Below are 17,331 nucleotides of genomic sequence, written 5' to 3' on the forward strand. Positions count from 1 at the left end.
GAGCCTCCATTGACTCTGCGAAGATCAGAGCATCGTCAGCAAAGTCAAGATCCATGAATCTCTCTTCACCCAACAGCCGCTGGACCCCACGACCTTATCCAACACCCAGTCCATGCAAGCATTGAACAGAGTAGGAGCAAGAACTTCATTGATCGAGTTGCCCTGTGGGACATCCTGAGACTTCACGGGGATCCCCTCAAAGTTACTGGATGTCATGGCCGGCCTGTACACTGGTACTGGGAGTGCTGTGCAGAGTGGAGGCTGAACCTCTGTGTTTTATCTCAGTTGATTGACAATTCATACTGGTCAAGTAAAAATCCCACCCTGCCATGTTGTCTTGCTAATTGTAAAGCTAAGATCTGACAGATTATTAAAGTTTAGAATATAAGCCTTTTATCCACACCTGTGACCTTGGAATAAGGAATAAGGTCACTGTCCATCTTCCATGTCGGTAAAGGCTAAAGGAGGTGGGCATCAAGAAGGGCATCTAGATTTGAACATTTCTGTACCTGTATGTTCTTTAAGGGAGATGACCAGCCATCCTGGGTGAACCTGGGAAATGACAATAAAACTGGCAGAGACAGAGATGTTAGTCTTTATTTCCTAAATTAATGATCCAACAAGGCAAGCGCCCCCCCACCCCATTAAATTTCTAGCTCCTTTAACAGTCCCAGTCTGCTTCAGGATTACAGAACTACTGACCTATTGCATTTTCTTCTGTTTGCAGCATGACAGCAACATCGTCCACAGGGACCTGAAGGCAGAGAACATTTTTTACATGACGTCCCACTGCGTGAAGGTTGGTGATTTCGGCTTCAGCGCGGTCTCGGGATCCAATGACCTCCTGCACACTTTCTGCGGCTCCCCACCTTACGCCGCCCCAGAACTGTTTCGTGACAAGGGCTACCTGGGGAGGTACGTGGATATCTGGGCCTTGGGAGTCTTGCTCTACTTCATGGTCACGGCAGCCATGCCCTTCCACGAGGAGAACTTAGGCAGGCTGAAATGTCGCATACTGCAGGGTTCCTACAGCATCCCCTCGTATGTCTCCGAGAAGTGTCAAAGGGTGATTAAAGGTATGCTGAGGCCCGTCCCTGCTGACCGCTTCTCCGTGGCTCAGATCTGCGGCAGTGCATGGTTAAAAGGAGTTGAATTTCCCAAACCGTACAAACGCTTTGAGCTTAACCCCGCACGTCGGCTGGACTGCCGGCCCCTGACAGCAGAGGAGCAGATTGTGAAAAGTGTGTTAGTGGACATGGGAATAACAGAAGCCCACATGGAGAATAGTGGCTCCCGTGGTGCTGTCACAGGGATCTCCCGTATCCTGATTCACCGTTTGCAGAAACGGAGATCTGCCGAGGTGCTCAGTTCTTCTGCGAACTCTTTGAAAAAGTTCTCTACAAGAGCATCCTGGGCCAGAAATGTGTCTGCAGACGGGCAAACTACTTCAGCCATTTGTGTCATCCTGTGACTAGGAACCACCGGATCAGTGAGTTCTGTACTTCCCGGAACCACACAAAGGCTTTGAAACCCTGGAAATGAGTTTCTAAACAAGGAAGAAGATGAAGTTCTTTGATGCCATTTTCACGTTGGAATGCGTAGGACATTGGCAGTAGCCTACCGCTCTCTTAAAATGCCAAGGAGGTCAAAGGTATCTCATGTGTTCTGTTTATGGTGTAATAAAAACAAAGAGACACGTAAAAAAGTTTAGGACACCAAGGTGATTTATGAGAAGGAAAATAATAAATGACGTCTTATTCAGATGGAAACCTTCATTGGACTGATCCAAGATGGTGGCAAGGCCAGTTATATAATTTGTGACCCGGAATGGGTGGGCTCAGGAAGATGGAAATTGGAAGTGAACATCAGAGCTGGAAGGACACCGTTGATCATCCATTCTGCAGAAGGAGGAAGAGAAAAAGCATTAAGCAACAGCGCCACCCACTGGGTCAGAGTGCAACAACTTAGTGACGCCAGCAGGTACTGCTCTGCCGGACTACATCTCCCAGGATGCCTTGCTGGGTTCCCATTAGGTACTTATATCCAGGGCTGCTGCCAGCTAGCATGATAGAGGAGTAAAACGCCCCCAATGATGTCTTTCTTTTCCAGTGGGCTGTCCGTCCACCCCTTCTGGTTCTTCCTTCCAGGTCTGATCCCCTTCTTCTCCTTGGCTGGCATGCCTATCTGTTTGTTAGTAACCTCTCATCAGGGAAAGGAACTATCCCCTTATGTGGCATCTACAATGTTCACTTACCTTGTGCACGTGAGGGAGCGACGTGAGGGATGCAGGAAGAAACGGCTACGGCAGCAACATGAACTTGCTCTCCAGATGGGAGTATGGATGGCCAGAGGTGTTGTTTGAGGAGGCCCATTGAGTCTCACATGCGCCTGAGTGCCGAAGTGCCTACATCCTGGTGTTTCTTCATTTGCATCCTGCTGAGAGGAAGGACGTTCATTTAGTCTGTGTGTGTTGCGGAGATTACTGACAGGAAAGAGGGCACGGATACCATTCATCCAAAGAGCCCTAAGAGAGTTAAGCTTTGGCAGAATAAGTTCAGGTGAAAGTTATCTGAAAGTGAGTGCCACATGCGGGCATCCAAGCACATGTGTGGGAGTGTCGACACTGTGATATGGAGGGCATCCACATGCAAAGTTGAAGACGGGACTACATCACTGATTGGTTGTGCCAGACAGACGTCTTTTGGGACATAAAACTTTGTGGAACCCAACAGAGATCATCTTTTGATCACCTGGTATCAGAGAAAGTGACAACAGAGAGAGTATGGCGCAGAAGCTTTCAAAGCATTCCTTTTGAAGTCTCCTTATTGTTATCATATCCAAATACAGAGTACCGAGATGAAATTGTGTGTCATTAGGATCACAGTGCAAATATGCAACATGTAGTGCAACGAGGCAATGTGCACCATTAAGTGAAAATACAACTTACAGCAGGGAATATAAGTATTGAACACGTCAATATTTTTCTCAGTAAATATATTTCTAATGGGGCTATTGACGTGACATTTTCACCAGATGTCGGTAACAGCCCAAGTAATCCACACATATAAAGAAATCAAAACAAGTAAGTCCATAAATTAAGTTCTTTGTAATAAAGTGGAATAACACAGGGAATAAGTATCGAACACGCTTACTGACATTTATTTAATTCTTTGTAGAAAAGCCTTTGTTGGTAATGACAGCTTCAAAATGGCCCCTGTATGGAGAAACAAGTTGCATGCATTGCTCAGGTGTGATTTTGGCCCATTCCTCCACACAAACTGTCTTCAGATCTTGAAGATTCCGAGAGCCTCTTCTTTGAACTCTGATCTTCAGTTCTTTCCATAGATTTTCAATTGGATTCAAGTCGGGTGACTGACGTGGCCATTATTTTTCTCCTCTGAAACCAATTGAGAGTTTCCTTGGCTATGTGTTTGGGATCCTTGTCTTGCTGAAATGTCTGCCCTCATTTCATCTTCAGCATCCTGGGAGATGGCAGCAGATTCTTATCGAGAATGTCCCGCTACATTTATCCATTCCTCCTTCCTTCAATTATATGAAGTCTGGCAGTATTTTGGTGTGTTTTTGGGGTGATTTGCAGTGCCATTTCTCCTCCAAACATGGTGTGTGCAATGACATCCATAGAGTTCAATATTGGTCTCATCTGACCAGACTCTACTCTCCCAGTATTTATTTCATTGGCTTGTGTTTTGCCTTGGTAAAGTAATATATTACTCCTTTTGTATTATTAATATGTAGCCTTTGTTGGAATGCCTCAAATCTAACAGACTGGTCAGCATTGTTTATAAGGTATTGTACTTTATAATTTCTCCCCACCTTCCCTTCTACATTTAGAACCTCAGGCAATTAGGTGTAGTAAAAAACAAGCAGGAGCTAAGTTACACTTCAAATAATGTATTATAGATAGATAGATAGATAGATAGATAGATAGATAGATAGATAGATAGATAGATAGATAGATAGATAGATAGATAGATAGATACTTTATCAGCAGCATACTGATATAAACAATATTAAATTAAAGAGTGATAACAATGCAGGTATAACAGTCAATAACTTTGTATAATGTTAACGTTTACCCCCCGGTGGAACTGAAGAGTTGCATAGTGTGGTGGAGGAACGATCTCCTCAGTCTGTCAGTGGAGCAGGACGGTGACAGCAGTCTGTCGCTGAAGCTGCTCCTCTGTCTGGAGATGATCCTGTTCAGTGGATGCAGTGGATTCTCCATGATTGACAGGAGTCTGCTCAGTGCCCGTCGCTCTGCCACGGATGTCAAACTGTCCAGCTCCATGCCTACAATAGAGCCTGCCTTCCTCACCAGTTTGTCCAGGCGTGAGGCGTCCTTCTTCTTTATGCTCCCTCCCTGCTAGAAATTATCGAAAATTGTATTCCTAAAATCGGTAATTTACACGTACGAGAAAAGTATTATAAGCACATGAGAAAGTAAGCATTATTTTATACTAAGCATTAAGATGTAACAGTTAAGATTGAAAAGACTTACGCCTACTGTCATACAAACGAGCCAGAGACATCAAACACACTTTGGGGCAGCCACCAAATTTTATCAAATGGGTAAAATGGTTGAACTGTTCACCAAAACAGAACTGATGGTAGGATGCAAAAATGGTGGCTTTAAAGGCCGAGACAGGAAGTGATGTCATCGGGACCGGAAGTGACATCATCAATAGCACTAGAACTGGAAGTGACATCGTAACAGGCGACGGTACCAGAAGTGATGCCATCATAGGTGCCGGAACTAAACGGGATTTCCCATGGATGGTCTGCAGAAGATTGAGAGAGAAAGTCAGTGCAGCTTGCCACCCCCTGGTCTGGCGTGGTACTACTATTATTCAGGCCCTTTAGCTGCCTCCCAATAACCCGTGTGTGACAATATATATTGTTTATTATTTTGTATGAGCCAGAAAACACCCGTTTTTCATAAGCCAAAGGTCAGGCGTGCCAGAGAGCCAAGAGTATGGGCCCCTGGGTTAGACAAGGGAATGTGAACTCTTAGGTTGTAAATCATGGTAGCAAGCGCTGAGATAGTAGGGGGAGAGAATATGCCTTATCAAACAGATAGGATGGACAGAGTGGGGTTTGACACCCCCTCAACTAAGAATTATTAGTGGGATTAATTAGTGGCAGGAGTAGAGCAACAGAAGTCAGATGAGGAAGAATAACCACTGAAATGGTAAGAATTGTAGTAAAAGTAAAAGGTGCCCACTGCTGGGCTGAGTTGAGTCTGTATGTGTGCCATAAAATAAATCCTGATTCCGCTGCCTGTCCCGAGACTCCGAGTGTCTTCATTGGGGCTGAGGGTGCCTGTGCCAGTCTGCTATTACAACATCAGCAGCTCAAAGAGTCTACCGTGGCATGCAAAAGTTTGGGCCCCCTTGCTTAAAATGTCTGTTACTGTGAATAGTTAAGTGAGCAAAAGATGAACTGATCACCAAAAGGCATACAGTTCCAGATGACACATTTATTTAACCAAGATTACATTTTTTATTTCCATCATTCACAGGTACAAAATGTCAAATAAAAGGGCCTAAAGCAAAAGTTTGGGCACCTGACATGGTCAGTACTTAGTAAGTAGCCTTGTAAACACTTTTCATAGCCAGCTAAGAGTTTTTCAGTTTTCACTTGCGGTATTTTGGGAAAAGGTGATTTATGTACTCATATTTGGAAGAAAATAACTTATGCAATGTATTTCAATCTGGCTTTTAAAAATGTCATAGTACAGAATAAATTTTGTTGAAGGTGACAAATGAATATTCTACTAACCTTGGACTCGGGTTTTTGTGCTATTTTAGTGCTGCTAGATCTTAGTACAATACAATACAATTTATTTCTTGTGTAGCCCAAAATCACACAATACAATACAGTACAGTACAATACAATACAATTTATTTCTTGTGTAGCCCAAAATCACACAATACAATACAATTTATTTCTTGTGTAGCCCAAATCACACAACACAATACAATTTATTTCTTGCGTAGCCCAAAATCACACAATACAATACAATACAATTTATTTCTTGTGTAGCCCAAAATCACACAACACAATACAAAACCATTTATTTCTTGTGTAGCTCAAAATCACACAATACAATACAATTTATTTCTTGTGTAGCCCAAAATCACACAACACAATACAATACAATTTATTTCTTGTGTAGCCCAAAATCACACAATACAATACAATACAATTTATGTCTCGTGTAGCCCAAAATCACACAATACAATACAATACAATACAATTTATTTCTTGTGTAGTCCAAAATCACACAACACAATAGAATACAATTTATTTCTTGTGTAGCCCAAAAATCACACAATACAATACAAAACCATTTATTTCTTGTGTAGCTCAAAATCACACAATACAATACCATTTATTTCTTGTGTAGCCCAAAATCACACAACACAATACAATACAATTTATTTCTTGTGTAGCCCAAAATCACACAATACAATACAATACAATTTATTTCTCGTGTAGCCCAAAATCACACAATACAATACAATACAATACAATTTATTTCTTGTGTAGTCCAAAATCACACAACACAATACAATACAATTTATTTCTTGTGTAGCCCAAAAATCATACAATACAATACAAAACCATTTATTTCTTGTGTAGCTCAAAATCACACAATACAATACAATTTATTTCTTGTGTAGCCCAAAATCACACAACACAATACAATACAATTTATTTCTTGTGTAGCCCAAAATCACACAATACAATACAATACAATTTATTCCTCGTGTAGCCCAAAATCACACAATACAATTTATTTCTTGTGTAGCCCAAAATCACACAACACAATACAATACAATTTATTTCTTGTGTAGCCCAAAAATCACACAATACAATACAATACAATTTATATCGTGTACCCCAAAATCACACAATACAATACAATACCATTTATTTCTTGTGTAGCCCAAAATCACACAATACAATATAATACAATTCAATTTATTTCTTGTGTAGCCCAAAATCACACAATACAATACAATATAATACCATTTATTTTTGTATAGCCCAAAATCACATAAGAAGTGCCACAATGGGCTTTAACAGGCCCTGCCTCTTGACACACAATCACACAATACAATACAATACAATTTATTTCTTGTGTAGCCCAAAATCACACAACACAATACAAAACCATTTATTTCTTGCGTAGCTCAAAATCACACAATACAATACAATTTATTTCTTGTGTAGCCCAAAATCACACAACACAATACAATTTATTTCTTGTGTAGCCCAAAATCACACAATACAATACAATACAATTTATTTCTCGTGTAGCCCAAAATCACACAATACAATACAATACAATACAATTTATTTCTTGTGTAGTCCAAAATCACACAACACAATACAATACAATTTATTTCTTGTGTAGCCCAAAATCACACAATACAATACAATACAATACAATTTATTTCTTGTGTAGTCCAAAATCACACAACACAATACAATACAATTTATTTCTTGTGTAGCCCAAAATCACACAACACAATACAATACCATTTATTTCTTGTGTAGCCCAAAATCACACAATACAATATAATACAATTCAATTTATTTCTTGTGTAGCCCAAAATCACACAATACAATATAATATAATTTATTTCTTGTGTAGCCCAAAATCACACAATACAATATAATACAATTCAATTTATTTCTTGTGTAGCCCAAAATCACACAATACAATATAATACCATTTATTTTTGTATAGCCCAAAATCACATAAGAAGTGCCACAATGGGCTTTAACAGGCCCTGCCTCTTGACAGCCCCCCAGCCTTGACTCTCTAAGAAGACAAAGAAAAACTCCCAAAAAACCCTTGTAGGGAAAAAAATGGAAGATATCTTGGAAAAGGCAGTTCAAAGAGAGACCCCTTTCCTGGTAGGTTGGGCGTGCAGTGGGTTGTCAAAAAAATGGGGGTCAATACAATACAATACACTGAACAGAACACAAGTAGTTAGAGCAGCTTTTGGGCCATGGGGTTCTATTAAAACAGCTTGAGTATGAAGTCGGTATTCAAGGATGGGCACTGAAATAGTTTGCGTCCTACGCTGTTGGTAAACATAGGTGATAACTTCTCCCAGCCAGCTCTGCTCACTCATGCCATACCACAAGGCTCTATTCTGGCCCCATTATTACTTGCCTTATACTTGCTCCCTCTGGGGTCGTTATTTCCAATTACCACTGTTATGTTGATGATGCCCAGCTTTATATTAAAGTTAGCCCGGACATCATTTCATCTGTAAAAAAAGCTGATGGAGTGTATTGATGATTTTAAACTCTGGTTGCTACAAAATTTCCTCCAACTAAACGAAAATAAAATGGAGATGATTATCTTTGGCGCTACTTCTATTGTTAATGAAACTGGCACTCGTTTAGACTCACTGATGGCAAAGATTCATAATGATGTTAAGAATCTGGCAGTCATCCTTGATTCGTCTTTGAGCTTTGATAAACAAATCTCTGAGGGAGTAAAGTCCAGCTTTTACCAGCAAGGGCAATTTTCAAAATTAAGATCCTTCCTTTCACCAAAGAATTTGGCAACAGTAATTTGTGCTTTTATTACGTGTCGGATTGATTATTGCAATTCAGTATATATGAGATTGCCCAAATCTGCCCTGTTGTGCCTTCAGTTGGTACAAAATGCAGCAGCTAGACTTCTGACTAGCACCAGTAAAAGAGAGAGCCTATCTCACCTGTACTGGCCTCCCTCCATTGGTTGCCGGTGAGATTTTGGATTGACTTCAAAGTTTCATTGTTTGTTTAAAAGGCCTTGCATGGCGTCACCCCTAAATACATCTGCGATATCCTTCATCCCCTTTCCGGAGCAAAGGTTTTGAGGTCATCTGCTCAATTACTTCTTGCAGTTCCTAGATCACGGCTAAAGTTTAAGATGGACGGGGCTTTTTCAGTTATTGCTCCAATACTTTGGGACGATCTGCCGCTCCATATCAGACCTTCTGCATCTATTGAGATTTTTAAGACTCAGTTGAAAACCCACTTTTTCTCCTCTGCCTTTTATGGAGAGTGAGGTTATCAGGAGGAGGAGGATAGATTTTAATAACTGTTTTATTAAACTGGATGTTTTTATAGTAGCCTTACAAGTTTTGTTTGTTTGGCACTTTGGTACAACTTCTGTTGCTTTTAAATATGCTTTAAATAAATAAATAAATTTGATTGATTGATTGCTTGATTGATTGATTTTCACCCATTCGTCCTTGCAAAAGGCTTCTAATTCTCAGGGTGTCCGCCACACTAGGCTTCAAGACGAGTTGAAGTTTATATCAAATGTGGGGGTTTCCTCTTACCGGTAAGTCAGGAGGTGCCAGACATAAGTGATTTCAAATCGTTCATAAGGAATTCTCAATAAACGCATTAAGTTAAGCATCTAAAGATATGATTTCTTCGTCTTTTTCTTCCAGCTGCTCCCATTAGGGACTGCCACAGCGGATCATCTTCTTCCATATCTTTCTGTCCTCATCATCTTGTTCTGTCACCCCCATCACCTGCATGTCCTCTCTCACCACATTCCATAAACCTTCTCTTAGGCCTTCCTCTTTTCCTCTTCCCTGGCAGCTCTATCCTTAGCACCCTTCTCTCAATATTCCCAGCATCTCTCCTCTGAACATGTCCAAACCAACGCAATCTCGCCTCTCTGACTTTGTCTCCCAACCTGAGCTGACCCTCTAATGTCCTAATTTCTATTCCTGTCCATCCTCGTCACACCCAATGTAAATCTTAGCATCTTTAACTCTGCCACCTCCAGCTCTGTCTCCTGCTTTCTGGTCAGTACCACCGTCTCCAGCCCATATAGCATAGCTGGTCTCACTACCGTCCTGTAGACCTTCCCTTTCACACTTGCTGATACCCGTCTGTCATAAATTACTATGACAAAAATATAAATATTTATTAATTTCTTATGAATGTAAATCTAACACTAAAACACTTTTCTGAATCCAAAACAAGAGAAGCAACAAAATGAAGATCAATTAAAGGTAAAAATGTCTCACTGATTAGGAAGGTGGACAAAACACAGGAGGCCCTCTGGACTGAGCTTGTCTCAAAGACACCCTCAAATGGACTCCCACTCACCAGGCCAATCTAGCATGGACATCTTTGGGATGCTGGAGGAAGGAGAACCTGCAAGATGCACACAGACAGTGATTTGAAATCACCAGCCCATGCCACAGTTCCCCCCCACATAACAAAACTGAACTCCAGAGGAGAGGTTGGGCGCGTGCACTGATACAGTGACATTGCCGCACCCGCCACATGATGAACCCCCTCAGGATCCCAAATTGGGACCCAACTGGAGCCGTGCAACCTCAGCACCACATCAGTTTGAATGGAGTGGGACAGTGTGAGCTTTTTTAGGGTGGCTGGAGTGCCAATCCTGCCACCAGATGCCAGGTTTTCCCTGTAAGCTGGAGGAACTGCTTGCTGGGCTGGATGCAGATTAACGTCTGTGGGGAACAGCCCGGACACAGACAGGCAGATACGTTCATGTCACCCAACACACGTTTATTTACAACTATATTTACAGTGCCACACAACCCACAGACTCCCCAAAGTCCAGGCCTCTTTCCTCAATGCCTTTCCTTCAGACCGCCTCCTTCTCTCTCCTTCCAGATCTCGTCCTCTTCCACCCGACTCCAGCCCTGAATGAAGGGAGGCGGCCCCTTTTATAATCACCCGGATGTGCTCCAGGTGGTTCCCGGAAATCTTCCACAGACACACCCCAGTGTGGCGGAAGTGCCGGCTGCATCCACGGAAGCACTTTGGGTGTCCCTGCTCCTCTTCCCCCCAGCACTTCCGGGTGTGGCGGAAGTGCTAAGGTCCAGGGCCCCCAAGGTACTGGGGAGCCCCCTGGCAATGACCACGGGCCCCCACAGAGTTGAGCTTCACAGCCCTGTACGTGTGGTCCCCAGCACAACCAGGGCGGATGCCCCCTCGTGGTCCGGAGGACGTGTGAGTCTTCCTCCGGTCCTCTTGGGCGTCCTGGCTGGGCACCACCCCCAGCCGCATGCCACACATCCTACCCAGGATGGAGCAACTGCAGGTTAAGGGCCCTTGCTCAAGGGAGAGGAGTCACTTCTGGCGTTTATGGGATTAGAACAGGCCACCTTCCGATTGGCGGCACAGATCCCCAGCCTCAGAGCCACCACTGCACCCCATGAAGCCTAAAATGCTTTGAAAATCTAGAAAAGCCTCTCAGGGTTGAGATTCACCTCCGTCTGTGCGTCAGTCCTTCCTGAGCCCATCAGCGCACACGTCAATGCGCGCCCTTTAGAATCTCAGCCTGATGCCCTTTTTATCCGCTTTGGATTTTTTTTTAATCACATCACACAATTTATTGGTGCTTTAAAGATGATAAGTGCCTGGATGACGTACACACCATCCTGAGCTCCACTTTGCTGACTTGAAGTGCTGCGGCTGAGAAAGAGAAACCCACGTGCATTTTAAGGACAAGCTGGCATTACGCTCACCATTTTGGCTTTCATTTTGCTCATACAGGACCCATGTGGCATCTCATAGTGCTGTGCAGGCAGGGAAAAGTGACACACGACAGGGACAGGGCACAACATGGCCCTAAGACAGTGACAGAGGCATGAACAAAATATAACAATACACATCGTCATGCCAGTGCAGTGTAAGAGACAGCCAGTAGCTCAGCCCAGCCGGGACGCCCCGCCAATGGAAGGATGGGGGAAGGCAGCAACGTTTGGACACTGCCTCCACCAAGAAGCCAGATGGCAGCTCCCCTGGATTGTAGCAGTGCCCCCCGGATTATCACAGGGCATCCTGGGACTTGGAGTTCGGTATCTCAGTTCTGTTGGGTGCCGTGGGTGCCGCCAGGGGGTGCTGTGGAAGGACCTGGAGTGTCTTGCTTCCCTTATAGCCCAGAAGTACTAGGAAGTCATGAGGATGGAAGCTCTGAATTACTTCCAGGCAGATTAAGGAACTTGGGTTGTCCATTTTACCCGGAATTGTGGCAAGTCACGTGGGAGGAAGACCAGAAACACTTCCGGGTCAAAGACTACACAAAGAACTGCTGAAAACCCAGCAAGCGAGCCAGATTCGGGAGGAGGTGGACAACACTTGCTGGGAGTTGTGGAGGAGAAAATAGAGAAGAATATTGTACGTATTGTATTTACTTGCCTGTTAATCTGTGACTGTGGTGCTTGGAGGGCACTATACAAAAAGAAAAAGAATTAAAGATCTTCTTAGTGCTTTTATCTGGTGTCCTGAGTGTCTGTCTGTTGGGTTTAAAGGGGCAACAGTGCCAGCAGGTAGCAGGTTACCACCAGTGTATAAGTGTAGCAGATGTTACAAGGGTTCTAGATGGGTGTTAGGAAAAAATCGGGAGTGGTGTCCCCTCGACTTCCTCGTATACTCAGATATGGGGATGGATATTTGAGGAGTAAACTGCAAGAGAATAATTATATTTTTATATAATGTACATGAAAGAACCATCAACAACAATTCAAATCAAAGTGATAGATAGATAGATAGATAGATAGATAGATAGATAGATAGATAGATAGATAGATAGATAGATAGATAGATACTTTATTAATCCCAAGGGGAAATTCACATACTCCAGCAGCAACATACTGATACAAAAAAACAATATTAAATTAAAGATTGATAACAATGCAGGTAATAACAGACAGTAACTTTGTATAATGTTAACGTTTACCCTCCCGGGTGGAATTGAAGAGTCGCATAGTTTGGGGGAGGAACGAACTCCTCAGTCTGTCAGTGGAGCAGGACGGTGACAGCATAATAAATCGCACTGTGCAGCTTCATGAATAAAAGGTAAAGTACCACTTCCGGTTAGCAGAAATGGCCCAAAACTTAATAGAAATCTTGTACATAATACTTGTATGCAAAATGTGGTTGACCTAAGTGAAAGTGAACCCGTGTTTACACACACACACACAGTCTGACATAATTCCAAAAATGATATTTTCGGACGGGCGGCACAGTGGCGCAGTGGGTAGCGCTGCTGCCTCGCAGTTGGGAGACCTGGGGTCCTGGGTTCGCTTCCCAGGTCCTCCCTGCGTGGAGCTTGCATGTTCTCCCTGTGTCTGCGTGGGTTTCCTCCGGGCGCTCCGGTTTCCTCCCACAGTCCAAAGACATGGTGGGTTGGTGATTCTAAATTGGCCCTGGTGTGTGGGTGTGGTTGTGTGTGTCCTGCGGTGGGTTGGCACCCTGCCCGGGATTGGTTCATGCCCTGTGTTGGCTGGGATTGGCTCCAGCAGACCCCCGTGACCCTGTGTTTGGATTCAGCAGGTTGGAAAATGGATGGATGGATGGATATTTTCGGACTCCGGGAGGTCTAAAACGTTAAGCTTCATCGAAATCTCGAAATGGAATTTTTGGAGGATTCCAATACTTTCCCTTTACTTCGAATACAAGAAAATCAAGGAGGTCTGAAATGTCAAGTGTAGCTGCATTTTTCCAAAATGACCAAAGTTCAGCAGCTCTGACTCAAAAAATGGGATTCAACAAAAGTCTGACGCGCCGAAGTGATTCCACAGACAAAATATCTTCATTTTTTAAAGTTTTAGTTAACATTCAAAGTAAAACATCCATCCATTATCCAACCTGCTATATCCTAACTACAGGGTCACGGGGGTCCGCTGGAGCCAATCCCAGCCAACACAGGGCACAAGGCAGGAAACAAACCCCGGGCAGGGTGCCAGCCCACCGCAGGGCCAAAGTAAAACAGTTCACACAAAAAAGAAAATTAAAATAGCAAAAAAAAAGAAAAATTCTTGTTAAGAAAAGTTCTGTTCAAAGCTTAAATCTTGCCACATTTCAAATCGTTGCAAATCACTTTAAACGTTTCGGAACCATTTCTAGACAGTCAGAGAACTGTCTGCCTATCCCATTTCTCAGTTGAAAATTGGTCTTTCAAGTCCCTGTGCACTAGGACCTGCTCTAAACACAACTGAAACAATTATCACACTGTATCTCAGTTATAGCAAGAAAGTGCTATCTCTTACTAACTTATAGGGGGTGTAGCACGCGGCTGGGGACCAAGCCCAGCCGGGACGCCCAGGAAGAGCGGAGGAGGGCTTGCGCCTCCTCCAGACCAAGAGGGGGCGACCACCCTGGTTGTTTGGGGGACATGGGTACAGAGCTTGGAAGCTCAGCCCTGTAGGGACCCGTGGTCACCGCCAGGGGGCGCCCCCATGCCTGAAGGTTCCTGGACCCCAGTACTTCCGCCACACCCGGAAGTGCTGGGGGGAAGACGAATGGGGACACCCGGAGTGTTTCCAGGTACGCAGCCGGCACTTCCGCCACACTGGGGCGTGTTCGTGGGAGATTGCCGGAACACACCTGGAGCACATCCAGGTGCTAATAAAAGGGGCCGCCTCCCTTCACAATGAGGCTCGAGTCGGGAGAGCAGTTGGACAAGGTCTCAGGAGGAGACATGGAGGCGGCCTGAAGAATGAGGCATAGTGGTTGGCCTGGACTTTGGGGAAGATTGGGGTTGTGTGGCATTTAAGACTGTACATAATAGACTGTAAATAAACGTGTGTTGGGTGACAAAATGATGTCTGCCTGTCTGTGTCCGGGCTGTTCCCCACAGGGAACAATTTATATTCATCCATCCATCCATCCATCCATTGTCCACCATTTATCCGAAGTCAGGTCGCGGGGGCAGCACCCTAAGCAGGGAAGCCCAGACCTCCCTCTCCCCGGTTACCTCCTCCAGCTCCTCTGTTGGGACCCCAAGGCGTTCCCAGGCCAGACGGGAGATATAATTCATCCAGTGTGTCCAGGGTCTGCCCCATGGCCTTCTCCCAGTGGGACATGCCTGAAACACCCACCTAGGGAGGCATCCTGGGGGAATCCTGACCAGATGCCCTAACCACCTCAACTGACTCCTCTCAATGCTGAGGAGCAGCGACTCTACTCCGAATCTCTCCCGGATAACTGAACTCCTCACCCTATCTCTAAGGGAAAGTGTCAGAGGGGGACATTTTTTGTACACTGGGTGGTTCCATTAGGCACCCATTGTTGGGACTGGGGGTGAGAAGTTAAAAGGCTGTCTGCAGGATGTCAGTATTGCAAAGGAGTCACCGCTTTGGAGTTTTTGGCTGGTTGAGATTACAAACAATACCAAGTTGTGATAACAGAACTGTTCCTTCCTTGGAGGATGTCTGTATTTACCTGACTTGGAAATTAACATGTTTGACAATATTGGTTTCTAATCAGCAGATCTGTACTCATTAATGGTTGGTAACAATACATTTTGTTAACTTGTGTTTTCATTAATTGTTAAACCCAGGAAATTTAGATGTGCAATTTGCTGTAAGAATTATGTTTCTAGACTTGTCTAGCGCCTTCAACACAATTCAGCCTCTGCTCCTCATGGACAAGCTGACAGAGATGGGAATAGATTCATACCTGGTGGCATGGATCGTGGACTATCTTACAGACAGACCTCAGTATGTGCGTCTCGGGAACTGCAGGTCTGACATTGTGGTCAGCAACACAGGAGCGCCACAGGGGACTGTACTTTCTCCGGTCCTGTTCAGCCTATATACATCGGACCTCCAATACAACTCGAAGTCCTGCCACATGCAAAAGATCGCTGATGACACTGCTATCGTGGGCTGCATCAGGAGTGGGCAGGAGGAGGAGTATAGGAACCTAATCAAGGACTTTGTTAAATGGTGCGACTCAAACCACCTACAACTGAACACCAGCAAAACCAAGGAGCTGGTGGTGGATTTTAGGAGGCCCAGACCCCTCAGGGACCCCGTGATCATCAGAGGTGACTGTGTGCAGAGGGTACAGACCTCTAAATACCTAGGCGTGCAGCTGGATGATAAATTGGACTGGACTGCCAATACTGATTCTCTGTGCAAGAAAGGACAGAGCCAGTTATACTTCCTTAGAAGGCTGGCGTCCTTCAACATCTGCAATAAGATGCTGCAGATGTTCTATCAGACGGTTGTGGCGAGCGCCTTCTTCTACGCAGTGGTGTGCTGGGGAGGCAGCATAAAGAAGAAGGACGCCTCATGCCTGGACAAACTGGTGAGGAAGGCAGGCTCTATTGTTGGAATGGAGCTGGACAGTTTGACATCTGTGGCAGAATGACGGGAGCTGAGCAGGCTCCTATCAATCATGGAGAATCCACCGCATCCACTGAACAGGATCATCTCCAGACAGAGGAGCAGCTTCAGCGACAGACTGCTGTCACCGTCCTGCTCCACTGACAGACTGAGGAGATCGTTCCTCCACCACACTATGCGACTCTTCAATTCTACCCGGGGGGGTAAACGTTAACATTATATAAAGTTATTGTCTGTTTTTACCTGCATTTTTATTACTCTTTAATTTAATATTGTTTTTTTTATCAGTATGCTGCTGCTGGAGTATGTGAATTTTCCCTTGGGGTTAATAAAGTATCTATCTTTTATATAGTGCCTTTCACATCTATCTATCTATCTATCTATCTATCTATCTATCTATCTATCTATCTATCTATCTATCTATCTATCTATCTATCTATCTATCTATTACTTTGATTTGAATTGTTGTTGATGGTTCTTTCATGTACATTATATAAAAATATAATTATTCTCTTGCAGTTTACTCCTCAAATATCCATCCCCATATCTGAGTATACGAGGAAGTCGAGGGGACACCACTCCCGATTTTTTCCTAACACCCATCTAGAACCCTTGTAACATCTTTTTTATTTTTTCTCATAAATAATGATTTAAAGACTGCAAAATGAGCCACGTGGAAAGCAAGAAAAAGAAAAATGATGTCTCATTAGCTCAGCTGACAGATCTCTAGAACACGCTGTGGGGCATCCAGCCAGCCTGGGCCTGTAAATCACAGTACGCTGCCAAGTCCTCCATCAGGGGCCACCATTGATTATTTTTTTTTATGTTGCTCACATTTTCACAACTTCAGTGTCTCTTCTTAATTTATGAAGACTGAGAGATGAGTCCAAACAAAATTGAAAAAACTAACTGCTGCTTTAGCCGCGGTGTTAGGAATAACGTCAATGAGCAGCGTCCACCGATTATTGTCCTCCACGGCTAAAGATCTGATCAGGTTACCTGGGACCGGCCAGAATTCAACAAGCTCCCTTGAAAAATGAAATAAGAATGACACAGTATTCTGATATGCAAGTGGAAACAAATGTTAATATTCATAGCACAGAAAAAATAAAATTAACAAAAAGAAAGTTCAGATTTTAGTTCAATCTCTAAGAGTTTAAGGTTTACACCA

At 43.8% G+C, this 17,331-nt stretch overlaps 1 protein-coding gene across 1 annotated transcript; it reads left to right on the top strand.

Annotated features, from left to right (window-relative positions):
• Nucleotides 1-445: 445 nt before the first annotated feature.
• On the top strand, nucleotides 446-1,640 carry LOC127529981 (serine/threonine-protein kinase NIM1-like). Its single transcript, XM_051935425.1, has 3 exons — nucleotides 446-451; nucleotides 526-588; nucleotides 728-1,640. The coding sequence occupies exons 1-3, from the start codon at nucleotides 446-448 to the stop codon at nucleotides 1,469-1,471; spliced, it is 813 nt and encodes a 270-aa protein (XP_051791385.1). The 3' UTR covers nucleotides 1,472-1,640.
• The last annotated feature ends 15,691 nt before the right edge of the window (nucleotides 1,641-17,331 follow it).

Source organism: Erpetoichthys calabaricus, chromosome 12, assembly GCF_900747795.2.
Source record: "Erpetoichthys calabaricus chromosome 12, fErpCal1.3, whole genome shotgun sequence".
NCBI lineage: Eukaryota > Metazoa > Chordata > Cladistia > Polypteriformes > Polypteridae > Erpetoichthys > Erpetoichthys calabaricus.

Bases quoted from the DNA above. Each gene is read 5' to 3' on its own strand.
- LOC127529981 (XM_051935425.1), top strand. The intron at 589-727 runs GTTAGTCTTTAT...TTCTGTTTGCAG, and splicing joins AAACTGGCAGAGACAGAGAT to CATGACAGCAACATCGTCCA.